We start from the raw sequence: 20665 nt of genomic DNA on the forward strand, positions 1-20665 counted from the left end.
ACGTTTATTAAATGTTTAGTATAAGTACATCATTTTTAGTTCACTTTTTCCCCACTAATCTTTGAATGATCCATATGCAACAATTTACGTCATGCTTAGATGATGGTGATTTGTAGATCAGTTGTGCCTTCTGTGAGTGAACGCCAATCAATAGATCTCGGTGACCTGTTCTACCTTTTGTAATATGAAAACATCTGACTTTTTATTGCTTATGCAGTGGAGTGACAACTATTTTCATAGATTATTATTAACATGCCTCTGTTGTTTCTGAAGATATTGGAGATGGCGAAGTGGATATGAAGAAATGCTTGACTTAACAATTTTTATTATATATTATCTGAAAGAAAAAAAACTGCCTGCCTGGCAGTAGATTATTTCCTTAAGACAAGCAATACATCTGAGACAATATTCCATTTTCAGGCTGGAAAATAAATGTCACAGAAGATAACAAACAGCTGACAAAGAATTACAATTTGTTTTGTTTTCCCTTCCTTGTGTGTGTGTTTATTTGCTTTCATAAAGTCATTTCCATTGCAGACATGTCTTCTTATAAAAACATTAAGGGGAGAATCCTTGCTATTTTAACACCAATTAACTCTGAAAATAAAATCATGTGTATATAATCCCACACTTATAGAGGTGATACCATATCCTTCAATCTGTTCCACATATGTTCCAATGGACACAAACCTCAGACAAACTGGTAGAAAAAGGGCAGATTTATTTAAAGCACTTTGTCCCCTACATAGAAAAATATGATTGATTTGAGTCGACAATAATAAATAGAGTGCCTGACTATCCTCAGGCCCCATTGGTAACGTACAGCAGTACAATCAATATCCAGTTACACAATACAGCAAAGGCACTAGCATTTACTGCAATCAGAACAGTCGACAGGGGTTGTGCGAGGCATGGAAGGTGGCAGGGGAGGTGGTGTCTGGATCCATCTCTTGGTAGCCAAGTCAATGGCAGCTCTGTATGTACCTAACCCATAGTAGCCATGTAGGGTATGTGCCCAGCCCATAGTGACATATGTAACCGTTCAGTCATTACAAAGTCATCACAGTAGCAAATAGGCTTGAACACTTGTGCCGTTTCTTGTGACTGTAGTTGTATACCTATTATTTGGTATTTGGAGTGGTAGGTTCATTGGGGTTGAAAGGTTGATTTGTTACTGCCCGGTTGTCCCATGATTATGCGTGGTGTTTAAAACAGTAGTAGTAGCATGTTGGGATTAGAGAAAGGGATGGTTTGTGAGAACAGGAGTGGGTTTCTAAAAGGTGTACGAAAAAAACAAGGAATGGGTAAATAGAAAAAGGAATGAAGTTTTAAAGGAAAGGGGAAATGTTCGGTAGATGACAAGGTTTGTTACAGTAGATGGCACATAACAGTGTATCACTCATCTAGACATGGCACTGGTAATACTCCAATCGCTCATGGAATTTCAGAAGTGATTTTTAACAATTCAACAGGCCGTTTATTTGCAGCCATTTAATTTCTAGCGAGGTGCTTTTTTTGTTGCCATTTAAAAAAAAAAATTGGGTCTGGTTGCAGTGGTCCCAATCAGTAGTGACTTGTATTTGTGGGCTGAATTTGGGCTCATATTTGGCTTAAAAAGGGGATAAATATATGCACAAAGAAAAAATATTAAAATTAACACATAGTACCAGTCAAAGGTTTGGACACCTACTCATTCAAGGGTTTCTTTATTTTTACTATTTCCTACCTTGTAGAATAATAGTGAAGACATCAAAACTATGAAATAACACATATGGAATCATGTAGTAACCAACAAAGTGTTAAACAAATCATAATATATTTCATATGAGATTTTTCAAATAGCCGCCCTTTGCCATAACCACTTGGCATTCTCTCAACCAGCTTTGAGGTAGTCACCTAGAATGCATTTTAATTAACAGGTGTGCCTTATGTTCATTTGTGAAATGTATTTCCTTCTTAATGTGTTTGAGTCAATCAGTTGTGACAAGGGGGTATACAGAAGATAGCTCTATTTGGTGAAAGACCAAGTCCATACTATGGCAAGAACAGCTCAAATAAGCAAGGATAAACGACAGTCCACTACTTTAAGACATGAAGGTCAGTCAACACGGAAAATTAAGAACTTTGAAAGTTTCTTCAAGTGCAGTCCCAAAAACCATCAAGCGCTATGATGAAACTGGCTCTCATAAGGACCGCCACAGGAATGGAAAAGCCAGAGTTACCTCTGCTGCAGAGGATATGTTCATTAGAGTTACCATCCTCAGAAATTGCAGCCCAAATAAATGCTTCACAGAGTTCAAGTATCAGACACATCAACATCAACTGTTCAGAGGAGACTGTGAATCAGGTCTTCATGGTCAAATTGCTGCAAATAAACCACTACTAAAGGACCCCAATAATAAGAAGAGACTTGCTTGGGCCAAGAAACATGAGCAATGGACATTAGACCAGAGGAAATGTGTCCTTTGGTCTGGAGTCCAAATTGAAGATTTGTCTCCAACCGCCGTGTCTTTGTGACGCAGTGTGGGTGAACGGATGATCTCCACATGTGTATGTCCCACCGTAAAGCATGGAGGAGGAGGTGTTATGTGGGGGGTGCTTTGCTGGTGACACTGTTTGTGATTTATTTCGAATTCAAGGCACACTTAACCAGCATGGCTACCACAGCATTCTGCAGCTACACGCCATCCCATCTGGTTTGGGCTTATTGATACTGTCATTTGTTTTTTCAACAGGACAATGACCCACACACCTCCAAGCTGTGTAAGGGCTATTTGACCAAGAAGGAGAGTGATGGAGTGCTGCATCAGATGACCTGGCCTCCACAATCCTCCGACCTCAACCAAATAGAGATGGTTTGGGATGAGTACGACCGCAGAGTGAAGGAAAAGCAGCCAACAAGTGGGAATTCCTTCTAGACTGTTAGAAAATAATTCCAGGTGAAGGTGGTTGAGAGAATGCCAAGCGTGCAAAGCTGTCATCAAGACAAAGGGTGGCTATTTGAAGATTCCAAAATATAATTATTTTGATTTGTTTAACACTTTTTGGGTTACAACATGATTCCATATGTGTTATTTTATAGTTTAATGTCTTCACTATTATTCTTCAATGCAGAAAATGGTAAAAATAAAGAAAAACCCTTGAATGAGTAGGTGTTCTAAAACTTTTGACTGGTGGTGTATATGCCATATTTGTTTGTTAATAATTGATAATCATTTACATTGAGAAAAATACTGATCATTAAATATAATGGAAAATTATAAGGCTTAAAACGTTTCTCCAGTTTGATTGGTCACTCCGAACGTGATTCCCGACTCATCCCCTTGAAGATGCAACTTCCTTTTCTTTCAGTTCTGCGTTTCCCCAAATTCCTGTCCTTGAGTTCCAGGTACAGATATCCCATGTGGACAGATTGGTTTGAGATGTATTTTCCTCAGAAAAGGCCCTGATTGTCAGAACAAATCATGATAATTGTCACTTTCTCCCAGACTTAAAGCAGTCAACCACTCATCCCTTTCAGAGAAACTTATTCCCAGTGAGCCCAATATCTTGTCACCACTGTCATGTCTGATCTGTTTGGTTCTTTGTTTTTATTCCAGTTTGGGTCATAACCCATTATAGCATAGTTGGGTGGGTCATCCCAGCCCAAACCACCCCAGAAAGTTAAGCTAACACATCTCCAGAATGTTCTACAAGACTTTAAAGCTATTCAAGCTTAGTAGTGATATTGGCTGATAGTTGCCAGTATTCCCAAACCGCTTTAGACTTGCCAGGGAGCAGCATGGGGGCCGTTGGGGCCCTAGGTATGAAGCCCAGTGGCCCTTAGGAGTCCTGGTTTAGATGTTCCTCTGAGCAGTAAGGTACTTGAGGGCGGCTGCGCCGTACTTCCGGGACAGGTCTTGGTGGAACTCCTCTTTTAGGGTCTGCAGGCAGTATCGGTAGCCTGGGCTGGAGCGGAACTTGGAGATGTCGAAGCTGGGTGCGTGTGGCATGTGGATCATGAACGCGTTGGGCAGAACCATCAGGTCGTACTCCTGGGGGGTGGGAGGGGGGGATGTATTATTTTATTTGCTTATTGAACATGGTCCGTGTACAACAGACACCACATTTTAGCTACGTAGCTAACACTCTTCTGCAGTCCCAGCTGTGACTGAAATAATTTAAGACTCCAGAAACAAAGTCACAAACGTTGCTCTTAGGTGCTGAACACTGAAAGGTCACAGCTTGACTTTGATTTATGGGCCGTTACAATAGCTATTATTCCTGACTCAGCGAAAGCATTAAACCTAATATCAGAGGTCTACCGCGAATCACATCTATTCTAATCATTAGCATAACCTTAACTGAATTCCAAAGATGAGTTGAGGTTTTGAATTCAACTTAAATTAAAATGAGTTATTATGTGCAGATTATTTGGGAGTAGAGTCTTTGAGGATAAAATGTGAACAATAACTTTAACAACCATTTTTCTCCTCAACAAGCCGTAAACAGATAAGTGTATCCAGACTTTAACTACATCTCTTTGTCTGCCCGTCTTGTCTGCTATGGTTGTTTGGTCTACCTAGTGTGTACAAATGTAATGTGGTGTGATGTGTCCTGGAGGAAGAATATAATATATATATTTAACACACCACCACTATCCTCCATACTGTACCTGTGCATCTAGCTCCATGATATGGGAGACCTTGTTCCAGCCAAATCCCACGAAGCGCTGGTCATACTCAGGACAGTCCCGCTTCACCACCACATAGGGCTCAAAGTCCGCCTCCCACTCCACCTTATAGGGCGTGGTGGCTGTCCGCCACTTGGCGTAGTTGGTAGGAGCATGGCCCTTGGTCCAGACGTGATACCTGGGAAGGCAAGGAGAAAGAGGTGTACAGGTGTGTTAATAATAGTTTTGAACTAGATTGCATACAGTGCATTCGGAAAGTATTCAGAACCCTTGACTTTTTAAACATTTTGTTACGTTACAGCCTTATTGTAAAATAGATTAAATCGTGTTTTTTCTCTCATAAATCTAAACACAATACCCCATAACGACAAAGCAAAAACAGATTTGGAGAATTTCAGGCCAAATAGTTCAATCTTGGTTAGTCTGAGTCATTTAGGTGCCTTTTGAAAAACTCCAAGGGGGCTGTCATGTGCCTTTTACTGAGGAGTGGCTTCTGTCTTGCCACTACCATAAATGAAGGAAAAGCAGCCAACTAGTGCTCAGAATATGTGGGAACTCCAACACTGTTGGAAAAGCATTCCAGGTGAAGATGGTTGAGAGAATGCCAAGAGTGTCCAATCTGACATCAAGGCAAAGGGTGGCCACATTGAAGAATCTCAAATATAAATTATATTTTGATTTGTTTAACACTTTTTTGGTTAATACATGATTCCATATGTGTTATTTCATAGATTTGATGTATTCACTATTATTCTACAATGTAGAAAATAGTATAAATAAAGAAAAACCCTTGAATGAGTAGGTGTCCAAACTTTTGACTGGAACTGCACATATCAAATGACTTCAAAGTATCAATGTAATAAATATAGTATCAAAATCAGGATGGATGCTCCAAGGTATGTCATCTATTTCAGAAGGGCCAATCAAACCTCCTGATCAACAAGCCAGACTGACCAATGGGGTGAGCTGTTAGTGCTGGTGTACCTGAAGGTGTAGAGGGTCCCCATGTCCAGCATGGAGAGCAGCTCAGCTTTGGATTTGGGAAAGGAGAGGCGGTAGCGCAGCGTCTCAAAGGCCGGTACCACCAGAGCTTTCTTAGTGTGGGCCATGTCTAACTGGACCACTGACTTTCTGCGGGGATAAGACAAAGAAACCATTCATTTACAACCAAAACTGTACATCAGCTAGAGCCACAGCTGCCACTAGTTGGTTGGAATGCATTGCTGGCAACACCTTAGCTGTGGGTTCGACTCCCACATGGGCCATATATGAACATCATACATGAAGTCGGAAGTCTACATACACCTTAGCAAAATACATTTAAACTCAGTTTCACAATTCTAACATTAAATCCTAGTAAAAAATTCCGTTCAGTTGGATCACCACTTTATTTTAAGAATGTGAAATGTCAGAATAATAGTAGAGAGAATTATTTATTTCAGCTTTTCTTTCATCACATTCCCAGTGTTCATACACTCAATTAGTATTTGGTAGCATTGCCTTTAAATTGCCGTCCACAAGCTTCCCACAATTAGTTGGGTGAATTCCTCCTGACAGAGCTGGTGTAACTGAGTCAGGTTTGTAGGCCTCCTTGCTCGCACACGCTTTTTCAGTTCTGCCCACACATTTCTATAGGATTGAGATCAGGGCTTTGTGATGGCCACTCCAATACCTTGACTTTGTTGTCCTTAAGCCATTATGCTTGGGGTCATTGTCCATTTGGAAGACCCATTTGCGACTAAGTTTGAACTTCCTGACTGATGTCTTGAGATGTTGCTTCAATATATCCACATAATTTTCTCCCTCATGATGCCATCTATTTTGTGAAGTGTACCAGTCCCTCTTGCAGCAAAACACCCCCACAACATGATGCTGCCACTCCCGTTCTTCACGGTTGGGGTGGCGTTCTTCGGCTTGCAAACCTCCCCCTTTATCCTCCAAACATAACAATGGTCACTATGGCCAAACAGTTATCAGACCAGAGGACATTTCTCCAAAAAGTATGATCTTTTTCACCATGTGCAGTTGCAAACCGTAGTCTGGTTTTTAATGGCAGTTTGAGCAGTGGCTTCTTCCTTGCCGAGTGGCCTTTCAGGTTATATCGATATAGGACTCGTTTTACTGTGGATATAGATACTTTTGTACCTTATTCCTTCAGCATCTTCACTAGGTCCTTTGCTGTTGTTCTGGGATTGATTTGCACTTTTCGCACCAAAGTACGTTCATCTATAGGAGACAGAATGCGTCTCCTTCCTGAGTGGTATGACGGCTACATGGTCCCATGGTGTTTATACTTGCGCACTATTGTTTGTACAGATGAACGTGGTACCTTCAGGCGTTTGGAAATTGCTCCCAAGGATGAACTAGACTTGGAGGTCTACAATTTTTTTCCTGAAGTCTTGATTGATTTCTTTTGATTTCCCCATGATTTCAAGCAAAGAGACACTGAGTTGAAGGTAGGCCTTGAAATACATCCACAGGTACACCTCCAATTGACTCAAATTATGTCATTTAGCCTATCAGAAGCTTCTAAAGCCATGATATCATTTTCTGGAATTGTCCAAGCTGTTTAAAGGCACAGTCAACTTAGTGCATGTAAACCTCTGACCCACTGGAATTGTGATACAGTGAATAATAAGTGAAATAATCTGTCTGTAAGCAATTGTTGGAAAAATTACTTGTGTCATGCACAAAGTAGATGTCTTAACCGACTTGCCAAAACTATAGTTTGTTAACAAGAAATTCGTCGAGTGGTTGAAAAACGAGTTAATGACTCCAATCTAGGTGTATGTAAACTTGCAACTTAAACTGTATGTTGTCTGTAAATTGCTTTGGATTAAAATGGCTGCTAAATGACTATATATTAAACAAATATCAGCCAGTGTTCTATCTATGTTTGTGATGGAACATCTCCAGGAAAAACTACAACTCACCTGAGGTAATCATAGAGGCCGTACATGGGCAGGAAGTCCACGTCTGCCAGGAACACATAGGGTGTGTTGGCGTTCCTCAGGGCCACATTTCTCACCAGGTTGACGGGGTAGAACTGTCCCTCCTTGTAAACGATATGGTAGCCCACGTTCTTACGGTTCTTCAGCACCTCGGAGGCCTGGGCGTAACGCAGGAACTGTTGGGCCTCAGCGTCTGACATGTACAGGGCCAGGCTGATAGGTCCTTCCCAGTGCTTACATATGGCCTCCAGCATCTGTAACCTGAGAAATAGAGATGACATAAAATAGAGTATTAGAGATAGAGATGTTTTGTACATAATGACAATAAAAGCAGTGGTGGAAGTAGAGAAGAAAAATGGGGAGGAGGGGGAAGAGGAAGAGAAAGTAGAGAAAAAAGCAAAATACAATCATATTTGTAGAGAGTTGCACTCATTAGCCATATCGTAATAATGAATTAATGCTTACATCCCCAACAACTAGTGAACCAAATGCCAGTAGGGTCAGAGCTATAAGGTGAGTTTTTACCTGTCCATGGAGAGCTGTGCGACCAGCGTGACGTCTGTGTCATCCCCGGCGGGCGTGTACTCGTACTGCAGGAAGTAGAGGTGCACGCGGTGCACTGTGATTCGCTCCCGCCGGAAGTCATAACACTGGTCGTCTTCATCCAGCTCCTCCAGAGCTCCTTGTAACTGGAGAGGGATGGACAGAGGGAGGTCAAAACCAATGTTTAGACTGTAAATATTCCCTCTAATAGGCTAACATGGTTTCATGACACCATGCAGTCAGAGGTGACGAGACCATGCGGCACTGTACACTCTGTTGTTTTCTGGCTGGATGTCCATGGGTATCATAGTATAGTGAATAAAGGTATGGTGAATATTAAAACCTCCTTGAGGTGGTAGGGAGTGGTTTGTTAAATGTTATACAATGGGTGGTCCTAATCTTGAATGCTGATTGGTTAAAGCCGAATTCCAGACGGTGTTTATTCCACAAGTTACCACCGGCTCAATCTATGATGTTAAAATGCCCATTTACTCTGTTCCATCTGGCTGCACAATCCACTGTCTCATCAGCCCAGCCAGGCAATTTATGAACTTGATCTCCACTATAAATAGCATCTAAACATTCTCACATTTCTTTTAGACTAACATTTAGTTTTCAACAGCGGAGATTTGTATAGACCTTGCTGTCTGTCTCTCCGACATTTGCAACATTGTTTCAATTTTCAAATTCGATCTCCAGCTGTCCCATAGTAATGAACGTGTCGGGAGTCAGTACGAGAGACAGGCAGGCAGCGCTTCTCAGCCAGTCGTAATCATGAATCAGCTGGCATAATTTTTTGGGGTCTATCCAAAGAAATGTCAATAGAAAGCAGGTAAAACTAATGGAAGTGCAGCTAGTTCAGTCTTTCCAGCTTCAGTTTGAAGGGAGTGTGTTAGCTGTGTTGTTGGCTAGCTCCTCTGAACAACAGTGTCCTGGCAAGAGAGCACAATTTCTATGCCAGGTGAAATCAATCACGCCTCAGTATGAAGTGAATCTACAAAAAAGTTAATTGATGCCTATTAATCCTTCTGCAAACTTATTTTAGTTGTGTGCCTTTAAGAGTGACTACACAGATTTAAATGTGGGTCACAAACAATTTAAAAGATCGATATAAAGCCAATTTCCCTCCCTTGATACTCTGCCTGAAACAGGATCTTGAACACTGGGATTAACTTTCTTTTCTTTGGGCGGTATAATTAACATTGTTAAAATTAATGTATTACGTTTTTATAGTTATTTATCTTGGAGATCTCATCCTGTGGCCCCACCTCCTTAGCTGCCTTACTCTGCTCAAGACTTGCATTAGCTGAGCTTGTTTCCTAATACACGAAAAACCCTATTGTGAATCATTCTTCAAAAATCTGGAAACAGTTCAGGCGATCGTTTGGTCTCAGTGAATTTTCAACTTCTGCCCCATTATTAAACAACCATACATTATCTCCATCATTATTAGACCGTGCATTTCATATCTGGTCTGGAAAAGGGGATCTCCTCACTGAACGACTTGTACATTGATATGGATTTTGCATCTTTTGAACAGTTAGTACAAAAAATATATATTCCGAGATCCCATTTCTTTAGATAACTGCAATTGCGTAGTTTTGTATCTTCATACTCTAGTCACTTGCCACCACGCCCTCTACCTTCCTTCTAGATTATATTTTTAAAGTGAACTGTTATAAAGGGGGCATACACTTGATCTATAAGTTATTAAATGCGCACAATCTGGATTCCATGGACTCTTAAACACCACCTATACGGGATCGGTGTCCCCCCGCCGCGGGACGGTTGAGCTAATGTAGGCTAGTGTGATTAGCATGAGATTGTAAGTAACAAAAAAAATCCCAGGACATAGACATATCTGATATGGGCAGAACGCTTAAATTACTGTTAATCTAACTGCACTGTCCAATTTACAGTAGCTATTACAGTGAAAGAATACCATGCTATTGTTTGAGGAGAGTGCACAATTATAAACTTGAAAATGTATTAATAAACCACTTAGGCACATTTGGGCAGTCTTGATACAACATTTTGAACAGATATGCAATTGTGCATTGGATCAGTCTAACATTTTGCACATACACTGCTACCATCTAGTGGCCAACATTTAAATTGTGCCTGGGCTGGAATAATACATTATGGCCTTTCTCTTGCTTTTCAAAGATGATGGTAAAAAAAATACATGTTTTTCTCTTTGCATTATCTTTTACCAGATTTAGTGTTATATTTCCTACATTAATTTCACATTTCCACAAACTTCAAAGTGTTTCCTTTCAAATGGTATCAAGAATATGCATATCCTTGCTTCAGGTCCTGAGCTACAGGTAGATTTGGGCATGTCATTTTAGGTGTAAATTGAAAAAAAAGGGGCGGATCCTTAAGAGATTACCAATGGGTTGAAGATTTAAGTGAACAACTTTCAGAAGAATCTTGGCAGAGTATGCTTCAGAGAAAACATTCTTCATCTATATGTCTAAGACATGCTGTAATACAATTTTAAATAGTTCATCGGCTGCACTGGTCAAATGCAAAATTATCCAAGATAAGACCAGAAATGTATCCCAATTGTGACTGATGTAAGCAGGCTCCTGCTACTTCATTACACATTTTGGACATGTCCGAAATGGACAGATTTCTGGATATCAATTTGAGACATTTTCTAATATACTGGAGAGACCTACAGAACCTTCTACCTTTATTGCATTATTTGGAGTGGCACCACAGGAGGCCCCTCTAAACAGTTTTGGGCAACATTTACTACTCTCCTAGCTAGACGTCTTATACTATAAGTGGAAATTTCGATTTCCTTCTACTTTTAACCATTGGACAAAGGAAGTTAAGCAACATCTCAAGCTAGAGAAAATATGCTACTCCGTTAAGGAATCTGCAATTACATTTTATAATATAACTTTTCCTATCAATTGTGGAAGACAGCTAATTTTACAACTCCATAAACAATCCAGAAGATGTATAATTATTTTTACTATTTATTTACTTTGTCTTATAATATCTTTGTATTTTTTAACTAATTGATTATATTACTCATTGTATATCATGCCTGCTTTAAGTCTCATTGTTATGATGTATCCAAATAAATGTCACTAGAAAACACCTTAAACACATGCAAATTAAGCTACTTTGTTGTTATTCTGGCTGCACTGGCCTTAGTTGGCTAGCTAGCAAGCAAAGGATAAAAACATTGCTAGCCATTAAAGCAATAGAACATTTCAAAATTAACGACTGGATCGCATCCATAGATACAAAACAAAAAGACTGAATGACTTGGTCGCGTCTGACAACTGAACCGATAGAACGAACGACCAGGCGGCTTGAGAAGCAACCCTAGATGTGTGTCGGGACTGTATCTTGTGGAAGGATGAAATAGTATAAATAAATTCATCAAAATAATGTTTTTAATTAAAATATGTGACTCGTTTCAGGTAACTAGGTGTATGTCACGGGTCACTACTTCACAGGAAAGCCATTTGAATGTAAACCTTTTTAATCAAAATATATATTTTTTTGAAAGAAATGCCTTCTGGACCATGTGAACATTAATGTGCCTTAACAGATTTGTATGCTGTCTGTAAATACAAATACAATTATTAAATTATGAGCCTAGTTTGGTTTAGCCAAAGAAAAAGTAGGCAACCCTCTCACTAGCCATGACTGGCTGAGATAATGAGTGGGTTGGACATGCCGAGAGATGAGTCCGGATTGGTCTGCCATATAGCCCGCTTCTGTCTATTTGAGCTGGTCAGTATTTGTAGGTAATCCTGTCCAAGACAACTTTTTTTATGTATCACGTAGTAGAACTGCACAAGTGTTGCTCTCCACTTTCTGGAGTTTTGAAATCAGTGGAATTAGAGTTTGATAGCTAAGGAGCTGGAGAAAACACCTGTCTCCGGATTACATCTTTAAACTAAAGGCAACCATGGCATCCGTGATATGGAGAGGCGTCCATCCATGATGTATATGGGTAAGATAGTTTAGCTAGGTACATTTTAAGATATTACACGTTTCTATTTTTGACAGAAAGTAGTTTTCATTTCAAGTTAAATTGTACTGTTTGCTAGCCAGCTAACGTTAGCTGGCTAAAGTTACATGTATGATCTTATTATTTGTATCTCAGAGCCATTTGCTTTGCTAGTTAAAGCCTAATGTTAGCTAGCTAACATTGAACCTGGTTGGTTAGCTACCTGAAGATTCATGCAGTGTAGTAATGTCATGAGTTGGGATTATGGTTAATTGTTTAGCTAGCTATCTACATGTCTTAAAAGACTCCCCTATGCAAGTAATGATTTCAATAGAAAGTCACTGTGACAACTGTTGATAGCTAGAGTGGATTTACCAGCTACGTCTATCTACTCCGATTTCAGAACACTCTCGTCTGAGTGTGCCAGAGTGCAACTCTGACGGATTTATGAACGCTCATCCCCCGTTGAATATGGCCGGTGTCAGTAAACATTGTCAAAAAGTGCAAATTGTTGCCAGCAGCACAGTTGCAGTCACCAACACTCTTGATAACATAACAGCCTAACCAGCTCTGCTAGGGTGTTGAGGATATATTGGCGCGGTTTGCCGTAACACCCATGCCAAACACCGGCTTCAAAGGCATCATCACTTAATTATGGTTAAAGTTATGGTAATGTTCTACTCACCCGAACGCTCTCTGAGGTGGCCTGGCTGGGGCAGCCAAACAACTCTCGTCTCAGTAGGTTCCCATCGTACTCAAGGAAGGTAAGATAGAGGTTCCTGAAGAACTCCACATGCTTGTTCTTCACACGAAGTTTCTTAGGAGAGTTCCAATGGATCACCTGACACGGGACATGAACATGTTACAGTACCATGGTGACCGGTAGCCAGATGACTAGATGCAGTACATTCATAAGGAAAGAATTGAGGGATTTTGCTATAGTGTGTGTGTATTTCACTGCATAGCCCTACCTTGAGGTCAGACACCTCTGTGTAGCACTGTTCGGAGCGTGTGTGGTCAGACAGCTGAACGTTCCAGAAGCAGGGCAGCTGATGCACTAGGACTGGGTTCTGCTTAATGAAAGCATTAAAGATGTCCTGCACACAAGATTACCCACTCACATTAAAGACCTGTGAAATACACTCCTAGAAAAAAGGGTTCCATGTAGAACCCTCTGTGTAAAGGGTCCTACATGGAACTCAAAAGGGTTCTACCAAGAACCCAAAAGGGCTATTCAAAGGGTTCCCCTATGGGGACAGCCAAAGAACCCTTTTAGTTTCTAGATAGCACCTTTTTTTCTAAGAGTGTATTATACACACTCATTTTAACATGAAGATCATATAGAACTCTGGCACACAATAGTAAACATTCACATTGACACATCCGCCAAATGTTCATTAGAGATGTCCTACGCACTTACATTACCATCTTCCTCATACACAGTATGCTTTGAGGCATAAGATTACCCTACTGTACATCATGGTTCCCCAACTTTTTTTTGCCCGGGGGTGGTTTTAGTTGGACCACAACATTTTTATATATATCTTTTTATTGTTAGACATAAGACTGTAAAAACACAGGTCGGGGTGTGATTGTGGGTGGATTATCTAGGGGAATTATATGTTTGTTGGCCTGGTGTGGTCCCCAATCAGAGGCAGCTGTTAATCGTTGTCTCTGATTGGAGATCATATTTAGGTAGCCATTTCACCATTGTGCCTTGTGGGATCTTGTCTGTATGGTTCCCTGTAAGCATTATTCTAGCGTCACGTTTCGTTTGTTCGTCTTGTTGTTTTTGTTATTTGAAGTTTTCTATTCCGAAATAAAGGACGGAAACATACCACGCTGCATCTTGGTCTACTCCTTATGACGAACGTGACACAAAGTGATTTTTATTCAAGACATCTGTTCCCAAATATTTCCACGCATAATAGAGAGACACGTGATCGAATACAAATGTGAGCAAGGTTTGAAATGATTATGTTTTAGTCAAACATATCCGTTTGGGCTTCTTGCAGTCAATTTGCGGTCTACAAATTATTTGTAATCATGTTCTGGCACTCTGACCATTCGCTCAAGAAAAATAAAAAATAAAAAATGATCTAAAGAGTATCTAATAATATTCTGAATAAAGATAGAATAGAATTTTAGAAAATTTTATAAACAGACCTGGTCCGCCAGCGAGGTACTGAGCATGCTCATTAGCTCTCTCTCGGCGGTCAGCCTCCACATCTGCTCCCAGCCAATCCGTCGCAGCCTCTCCAGGTAGAGCAGGATGACCCCAGTGTTGAAGCCTCGTCCCAGGGCGGGCCAGGGTTTGTGGTTCTTCCACAGGTTCCCCAGGTACCAGTCACTCTGGTTCTCCACCAGACCTATCACCTGCTTGTCTGCAATCACAGCATCACCAATCATAATTTTCCCAGATTTTAAAATGCTGGTAATGAGGTGGAGTCTTCAGACAGATTTTGAACTACTAGATTATCAAATGGTATTTTTGTCCTCGGGGGATTTTTATCACTAAACCAATTAATACATTTTTCAATCACCAGAAATGTTTATCAAGGTCAAAGGTCATACCAGTGAACTTCCTGAAGATGGCCCAGAGCTCAGCGATGTCAGTGGCGAAGGTGATGTCCGTATCCAGGACGATGACCTTTGTGAGGTCAGAGGGCAGCGCCTTGGTTAGGGTCAGCTTCATCAGGCCGTAGATACCTGAGTAGTGCTTGTTAGGTATCCATGACACCTCCGACTGGAAGAGAGGAGAAGATGGAGAGAGAAAGCAAGAGTGAGGTTGAAGAACTTTAGACCTCACAGAAAATGTTGATTTCAAAAGAAAAGGGAATATAAAGTTGGAAGGTATGAAAAATAATGTAATTAGAAGCAACACCACTGTGGCTCTTTGTCAGGTGTGTAAGGGTATTCTCCTTCCTTTAAATAGCTAACTTGCGCAGACACCCATCTGTTTACTAAGATCCCTTTAGTATAAAAGACCCTTTAAAACCAGAGGTGAACCAAGTGGAGCATTACTACTGTTTACTCTATAGCATCAATCTTGAAAAATATCATCTGTTTTAATACCCAGGATACCCAATGAATACTGAAACCTGCACAACTTTTGGCATGCATCTGGGAAACCATGTCTGATCATTAATTCGTCTTGATTCTGCAGAATGGGATCTGCATAAGTGAATCATTTGCAAATATAATCAGCTCAGAAGATGCAGTGGGGGTAGGGAGACAGAGCCGGGGGGGTAGGGAGACAGAGCCAAGTCATCTTGCAGGTCAATGCAGGTTGGTATGTGAGTTGAGAAACAATGTTACTTTATGAACCCCTTATCAATAGCAAAGAGCCAAAGCTAGACGCACACACCCGCCTGCCCACACACCCACAGAACAAGCACACAACACGCACAAACTATTTTTCGATTTACACAGACACATACTGACTGAGAGGAGAGGCGAGAGGAAAAGGAGTGAGGTGACACATCACTGTTGTAAGAGTAGGGAAAGGGAGGAGAAGGCGAGTGTAAAGAGCATGTAGAACAAGGAAAATTGAATGAGAGCAAGGATGGTCTCTGTGTCAACTGGATTTCTCTTTCTCCTGCCAACTGATTGTTTGGAAAGTGGTGGAATTCCCTTTAATGTCAATGGTTGCTCACAGTGAAGACAAATGATTTCCTGAACACTGATATAAAAGATAGCGCAGACACTCAGGCCCCTGAGGACCTTAGGTGCCCATCACTGAGCTAGAGCTCATCAAAAGAAAATACTGTAAAAGTGGGGGGGGGGGGGGGGGGGTATTTACCTTGAGTTCGTCTGCGTCATAGAAGCTAACTTGTACAGACGGAACCATCCAGGACTGGAACAGAGAACTCAGGATCTGATTGGCTACTGCGTCTGTGATGAAGTGGAAATGGAGAGGGTTTCTCCTGAGAGAGAGAAAGAGAGAGAGAAATACATATGCCAAGAGCTACTCAAGTGCTTAATCTCTCTGATTAAGGGCCTGACCTTCCCTAAAGTCACAACTTCCCATGAGTCCAATAATTAATTATCATTTTTACAAGTGGCCTTTGAATTGACATCAGCCTTATTAGTTGAAAATTCATCAAGTAGAATAAACAACTACTGTTGCTATATCCGGTGTAGCTGTAGCTATAGCAGTAGGTGTAGTTGTATGTGAAGCTCTGTTGTGTTACCTGTGGAACAGGATGGACTTGACCAGGGTGACCACATCTCTGCTGGCGTTGTGACCGGCACACACGCACGCTACATGGATCAGCTGCACAGGAGAGCAGAATTAACCACAAGCTATGCCATCAACACTGCTGGGAATATCGATTCCCTATGTTTACCTTTTAGCACTACAGCCATATTACTTATGTCTATGTTAGTTTATCCAAAACACACGAACACCACGGACAGTAGATCTGACATACCAACTTAAAACCAATGACCAAACAGTGAAGCTAAACAAACAGCTAAAAAACCGAGCTGCGCTAAAGTACGTTTCTGATCCTTGGCTCACCTCACACTTCAGTACGGTGGGCGAACGGGGACACTCGGTGTGATTGGCTCTCTCCTCCGCCGTGTTCTCCACATCCTCGGGCCCAGTGTCAGCTGATGCCCCCCATGCCGCATTGCCGTAGTTACCGCCGTCGGCGGGCTGGCCAGCCGTGCCCTGCAAGTGGTTGAGCTGCAAGCGGATCTGCCTGTTCTCCTCCTCCATCTCACGCACCCGCGACTCTAGAACCGCCCGCTCTAGAACCCGTGCCTCGGGGGTCTCTGACAGACAGGGGGACAGGAGGAGAGAACGCCCATCTGAAGGGGAGTGGGAGGAAGGGGAAAAAGGGGGAGAGGAGAATTAGGGTTGAATTAAGTCTTTCATTTCTAGAGTTGTATAACACGAGGGAAGAAAGTGTACACTTCACTTGCAGTGTTGAAAAGATAGTATTTCGACTTCTTTATCTCTCATCAACCCACCTCTGTCTGTTTGACACCCTGTCTGAGGAGCAGCTGGCCGACAGAGCTGAAATGTCACACCCTGTTCCTGGTCGCTTAGAGGAAGGTGGGTGAGATAGAAATACTGATATGTAGACAGTCAGACCCAGCACTGATACTGTACAAGGACAGCCTTGTCCTCTAGTGTGGACACAGTAATTCACTGCTTCCTACGGCTATTCCGTAGAGCTGAAGTGAACAGACTGCACTATAACACCCCATCAGTCATCTTAGGTACAGTATGTGTGAGAGGATTTGCATGCAAATTGTGTGTGTGTGTATTAATTAGGGCGCGCATCTTTAATTGGATTTAGGAGTGTTTGACAGTATGTCCAGGGTCTATTGTTTTTGTTTACAACAGGATACTGACAATCATAAACAGACTGCCTAAGAACACTTAAGCACAGACATTTGCCGAAGAGCCTTGCTTGATTCTCAGAAGTCACGAAAGTAACCGAAGCAATTCTAGGACAAAGAAATCTTAGAATCTCGAACAGCCTACAAGATTGTTAGTACAGATGCTGTATCTTAATTTGAGCCAGTTTCACACAGCAGGATTATAATCCTGCAGCAAGAGGAAATGTGAATTGTTAAGGCAGATCGAAATTGGGAAGGGTTAAAAAAATATATATATATTGGGCACAGGTGAGGGTAGTGTGTTTTTTCCCTGGTTTACATTCGCTCTTTTGCAGGATAGAATATATCATTTATTCTATCCTAGCCACATTTCCTCATCTGCTTGCATGCGCCTCCCTACAGTTCCCTCGGAAAGTACTCAGACCGCTCGATTTTTTCCACATTTTGTTACATTACAGCCTTATGCTAAAATGTATTAAATTGTTTTTTCCCCCCTCATCAATCTACACACAATACCCCATAATGACAAAGCTCATAAAAAATGAAAAATTACATTTACATAAGTATTCAGACCCTTTATTCAGTACTTTGTTGAAACACCTTTGGCTGTAATTACAGCCACGAGTCTTCTTGGGTATGACACTACAAGCCTGGCACAGCTGTATTTGGGGAGTTTCTCCCATTCTTCTCTGCAGATCCTCTCGAGCTCTGTCAGGTTGGATGAGGAGTGTTGCTGCACAGCTGTTCTCAGGTCTCTTCAGAGATGTTGGATCGGGTTCAAGTCCGGGCTCTGGCTGGGCCACTCAAGGACATTGAGACTTTCCCAAAGTCACTCATGCGTTGTCTTGTCTGTGTGCTTAGGGTTGTTGTCCTGTTGGAAGGTGAACCTTCGCCTCATTCTGAGGCCCTGAGCGCTCCGGAGTAGGTTTATCATAGATCTCTCTGTACTTGGCTCCGTTCATCTTTGTCTCGACCCTGCCGCTGAAAAACATCCCTACAGCATGATGCTTCACCATTCAGGCCAAAGAGTTCAATCTTGGTTTCATCAGATAAGAGAATATTGTTTCTCATGGTCTGAGAGTCTTTAGGTGCATTTTGGCAAACTCTAAGCGGACTGTCATGTGCCTTTTACTGAGGAGTGGTTTTGGTCCGGCCACTCTACCATAGAGGCCTAATTGGGGGAGTGCTGCAGACGTGGTTGTCCTTCTGGAAGGTTCTCCCATCTCCACAGAGGAACTCTGGAGGTCTGTCAGAGTCACCATTGGTTTCTTGGTCACCTCCCTGACCAAGGCCCTTCTCCCCCGATTGCTCAGTTTGGCTGGGCGGCCAGCTCTAGGAAGAGTCTTGGTGGTTCCAAACTTCTTCCCTTTAAGAATGATGGAGGCCACTGTGATCTTGGTGACCTTCAATGCTGCAGAAATTATTTGGTACCCTTCCCCAGATCTGTGCAGCGACACAATCCTGTCTCGGAGCTCTATGGACAATTCCTTCGACCTCATGGCTTGGTTTTTGCTCTGACATTTGCTCTGACACCATATAGACAGGTGTGTGCCTTTCCAAATCATGTTTATTCTATTTACCACAGGTGGAATCCAAACAAGTTGTAAAAACATCTCAAGGATGATCAATGGAAACAGGATGCACCTGAGCTCAATCTCGAGTCTCATAGCAAAGGGTCTGAATACTTATGTAAATAAGATATTTCTGTTCTGTTTTGTTTTAAATACATTTGCAAAAATGTTTTTGCTTTGTCATTATGCGGTTTTGTGTGTAGATTGCTAAATACATTGTTTAATTTAATACATTTTAGAATAAGGCTGTAAGGTAACAAAATGTGTGTGGCAATAAGGCTGTAAGGTAACATTATGTGTGGCATGACTGCCAGTTAGCCTATTGCAGACCTTGATAAATGGTGCACCTACCACTGTTGTCACTATGAATGGTGGATAGAGGGCAAGAGACTGGTAGACTACATTGAGTACACCTAACATTCGGAATAACTTCCTAATATTGAGAGTTAAGGTCTAGAAAAGCACAGTAACAGACCATCCTGGCTGTATTTTTACTTCTGATACTGAGATGTGCTGTCTGTTGCAGACAATCATTCTTCCAAGTCGTCCTATAGTAATGTGGCCATATACAACTGTATGCTGTCAGCAGGCCCAGGTATTCTGGAAAGCTTAACGCACGCTCTGCTTCCTCTCCAATCCGAGCGGCCATTCCTTGTGCACCTAGAACCTAACGCTTCAATCATGCCTCAATATTAACTTTTAAAATGTTTTACCTTTTATGTGCTACTTCAAAAGTCTACTGTAGGCATGCGCAAGTTTGTCCTAATTCTTGCATCATATTAACCAGGTTCCCATTCAACATTTTTATGCAAGTAAAGTACGTTGGATAAAGATTGTCACGACATCATGGGAAAGCATGCAGTTTATTTTGCTACAGATGAAATAAGTTGATGAACTTTACAGGGTGGTGAAAGTGCATGGTGAGGAATACCAGATTGGCACATTTGCTATACCTACGCAATATTATTTGAGACAAAACCATCAGTAGGCCTAGAGTTTAAAATGCGATGGAACCCATTTACCTTCTTTTTTTTTTTTGGTACACGGGAATTTAACCTCAATAGTTATTTTTATGCAGACTAAGTTAACGCAACAAGTCAATTTGATGGAAACACCTCTGATGGGAAAATGCACCTAGTTTTTATGCAAATGTTTTAATATTCAAATAAAATCTGTCACCAAGTGGTTGGAAACCTTGCTATAGCGACAACCTAAAGACTCTGGCTGTCACGTTCGGTTAGAGATGGATTGGAACAAGGTGCAGCGTGGTAGGCTTACATTTTACTTTTATTTAAATGACACCGAAAAAACAACCAAATACAAAAAACAAACATAAAGCTATATGCAGTGCAGAAAGCAACTACACACAAACAAGATCCCACAAACTAAAGGTGGAAAAAGGGCTGCCTAAGGATGATCCCCAATCAGAGACAACGATAGACAGTTGCCTCTGATTGGGAACCATACCCGGCCAACAAAGAATCAGAAAAACTAGAATGCCCACCCAAATAACACCCTGGCCTAACCAAAAATAGAGAAAAAAGAAGGCTCTAAGGTCAGGGCGTGACACTGGCAAGTGTGCTAGTCCAGTGGTTCA

At 41.5% G+C, this 20665-nt stretch overlaps 1 protein-coding gene across 6 annotated transcripts in view; it reads right to left on the reverse strand.

Moving 5' to 3' along the window:
• Positions 1–701: 701 nt before the first annotated feature.
• The window catches only part of LOC139575066 (xylosyl- and glucuronyltransferase LARGE2s), a 232745-nt gene continuing 212781 nt past the window's right edge, over positions 702–20665 (reverse strand). For all 6 annotated transcript variants that reach the window (XM_071400041.1, XM_071400040.1, XM_071400042.1 and 3 more), the window contains 12 exons: positions 16668–16960; positions 16339–16421; positions 15948–16071; positions 14720–14891; positions 14312–14529; positions 13117–13242; positions 12831–12986; positions 8149–8312; positions 7606–7884; positions 5657–5803; positions 4655–4850; positions 702–4034 (listed from right to left, as the gene is read on the reverse strand). In XM_071400041.1, coding sequence (XP_071256142.1) covers positions 3837–4034; positions 4655–4850; positions 5657–5803; positions 7606–7884; positions 8149–8312; positions 12831–12986; positions 13117–13242; positions 14312–14529; positions 14720–14891; positions 15948–16071; positions 16339–16421; positions 16668–16960 — 2156 coding nt within the window. In that variant the 3' untranslated portion in view covers positions 702–3836. The remainder of the gene's footprint in view (positions 4035–4654; positions 4851–5656; positions 5804–7605; positions 7885–8148; positions 8313–12830; positions 12987–13116; positions 13243–14311; positions 14530–14719; positions 14892–15947; positions 16072–16338; positions 16422–16667; positions 16961–20665) is intronic.

This window comes from Salvelinus alpinus, chromosome 5 (genome assembly GCF_045679555.1).
Source record: "Salvelinus alpinus chromosome 5, SLU_Salpinus.1, whole genome shotgun sequence".
Taxonomy (NCBI): domain Eukaryota; kingdom Metazoa; phylum Chordata; class Actinopteri; order Salmoniformes; family Salmonidae; genus Salvelinus; species Salvelinus alpinus.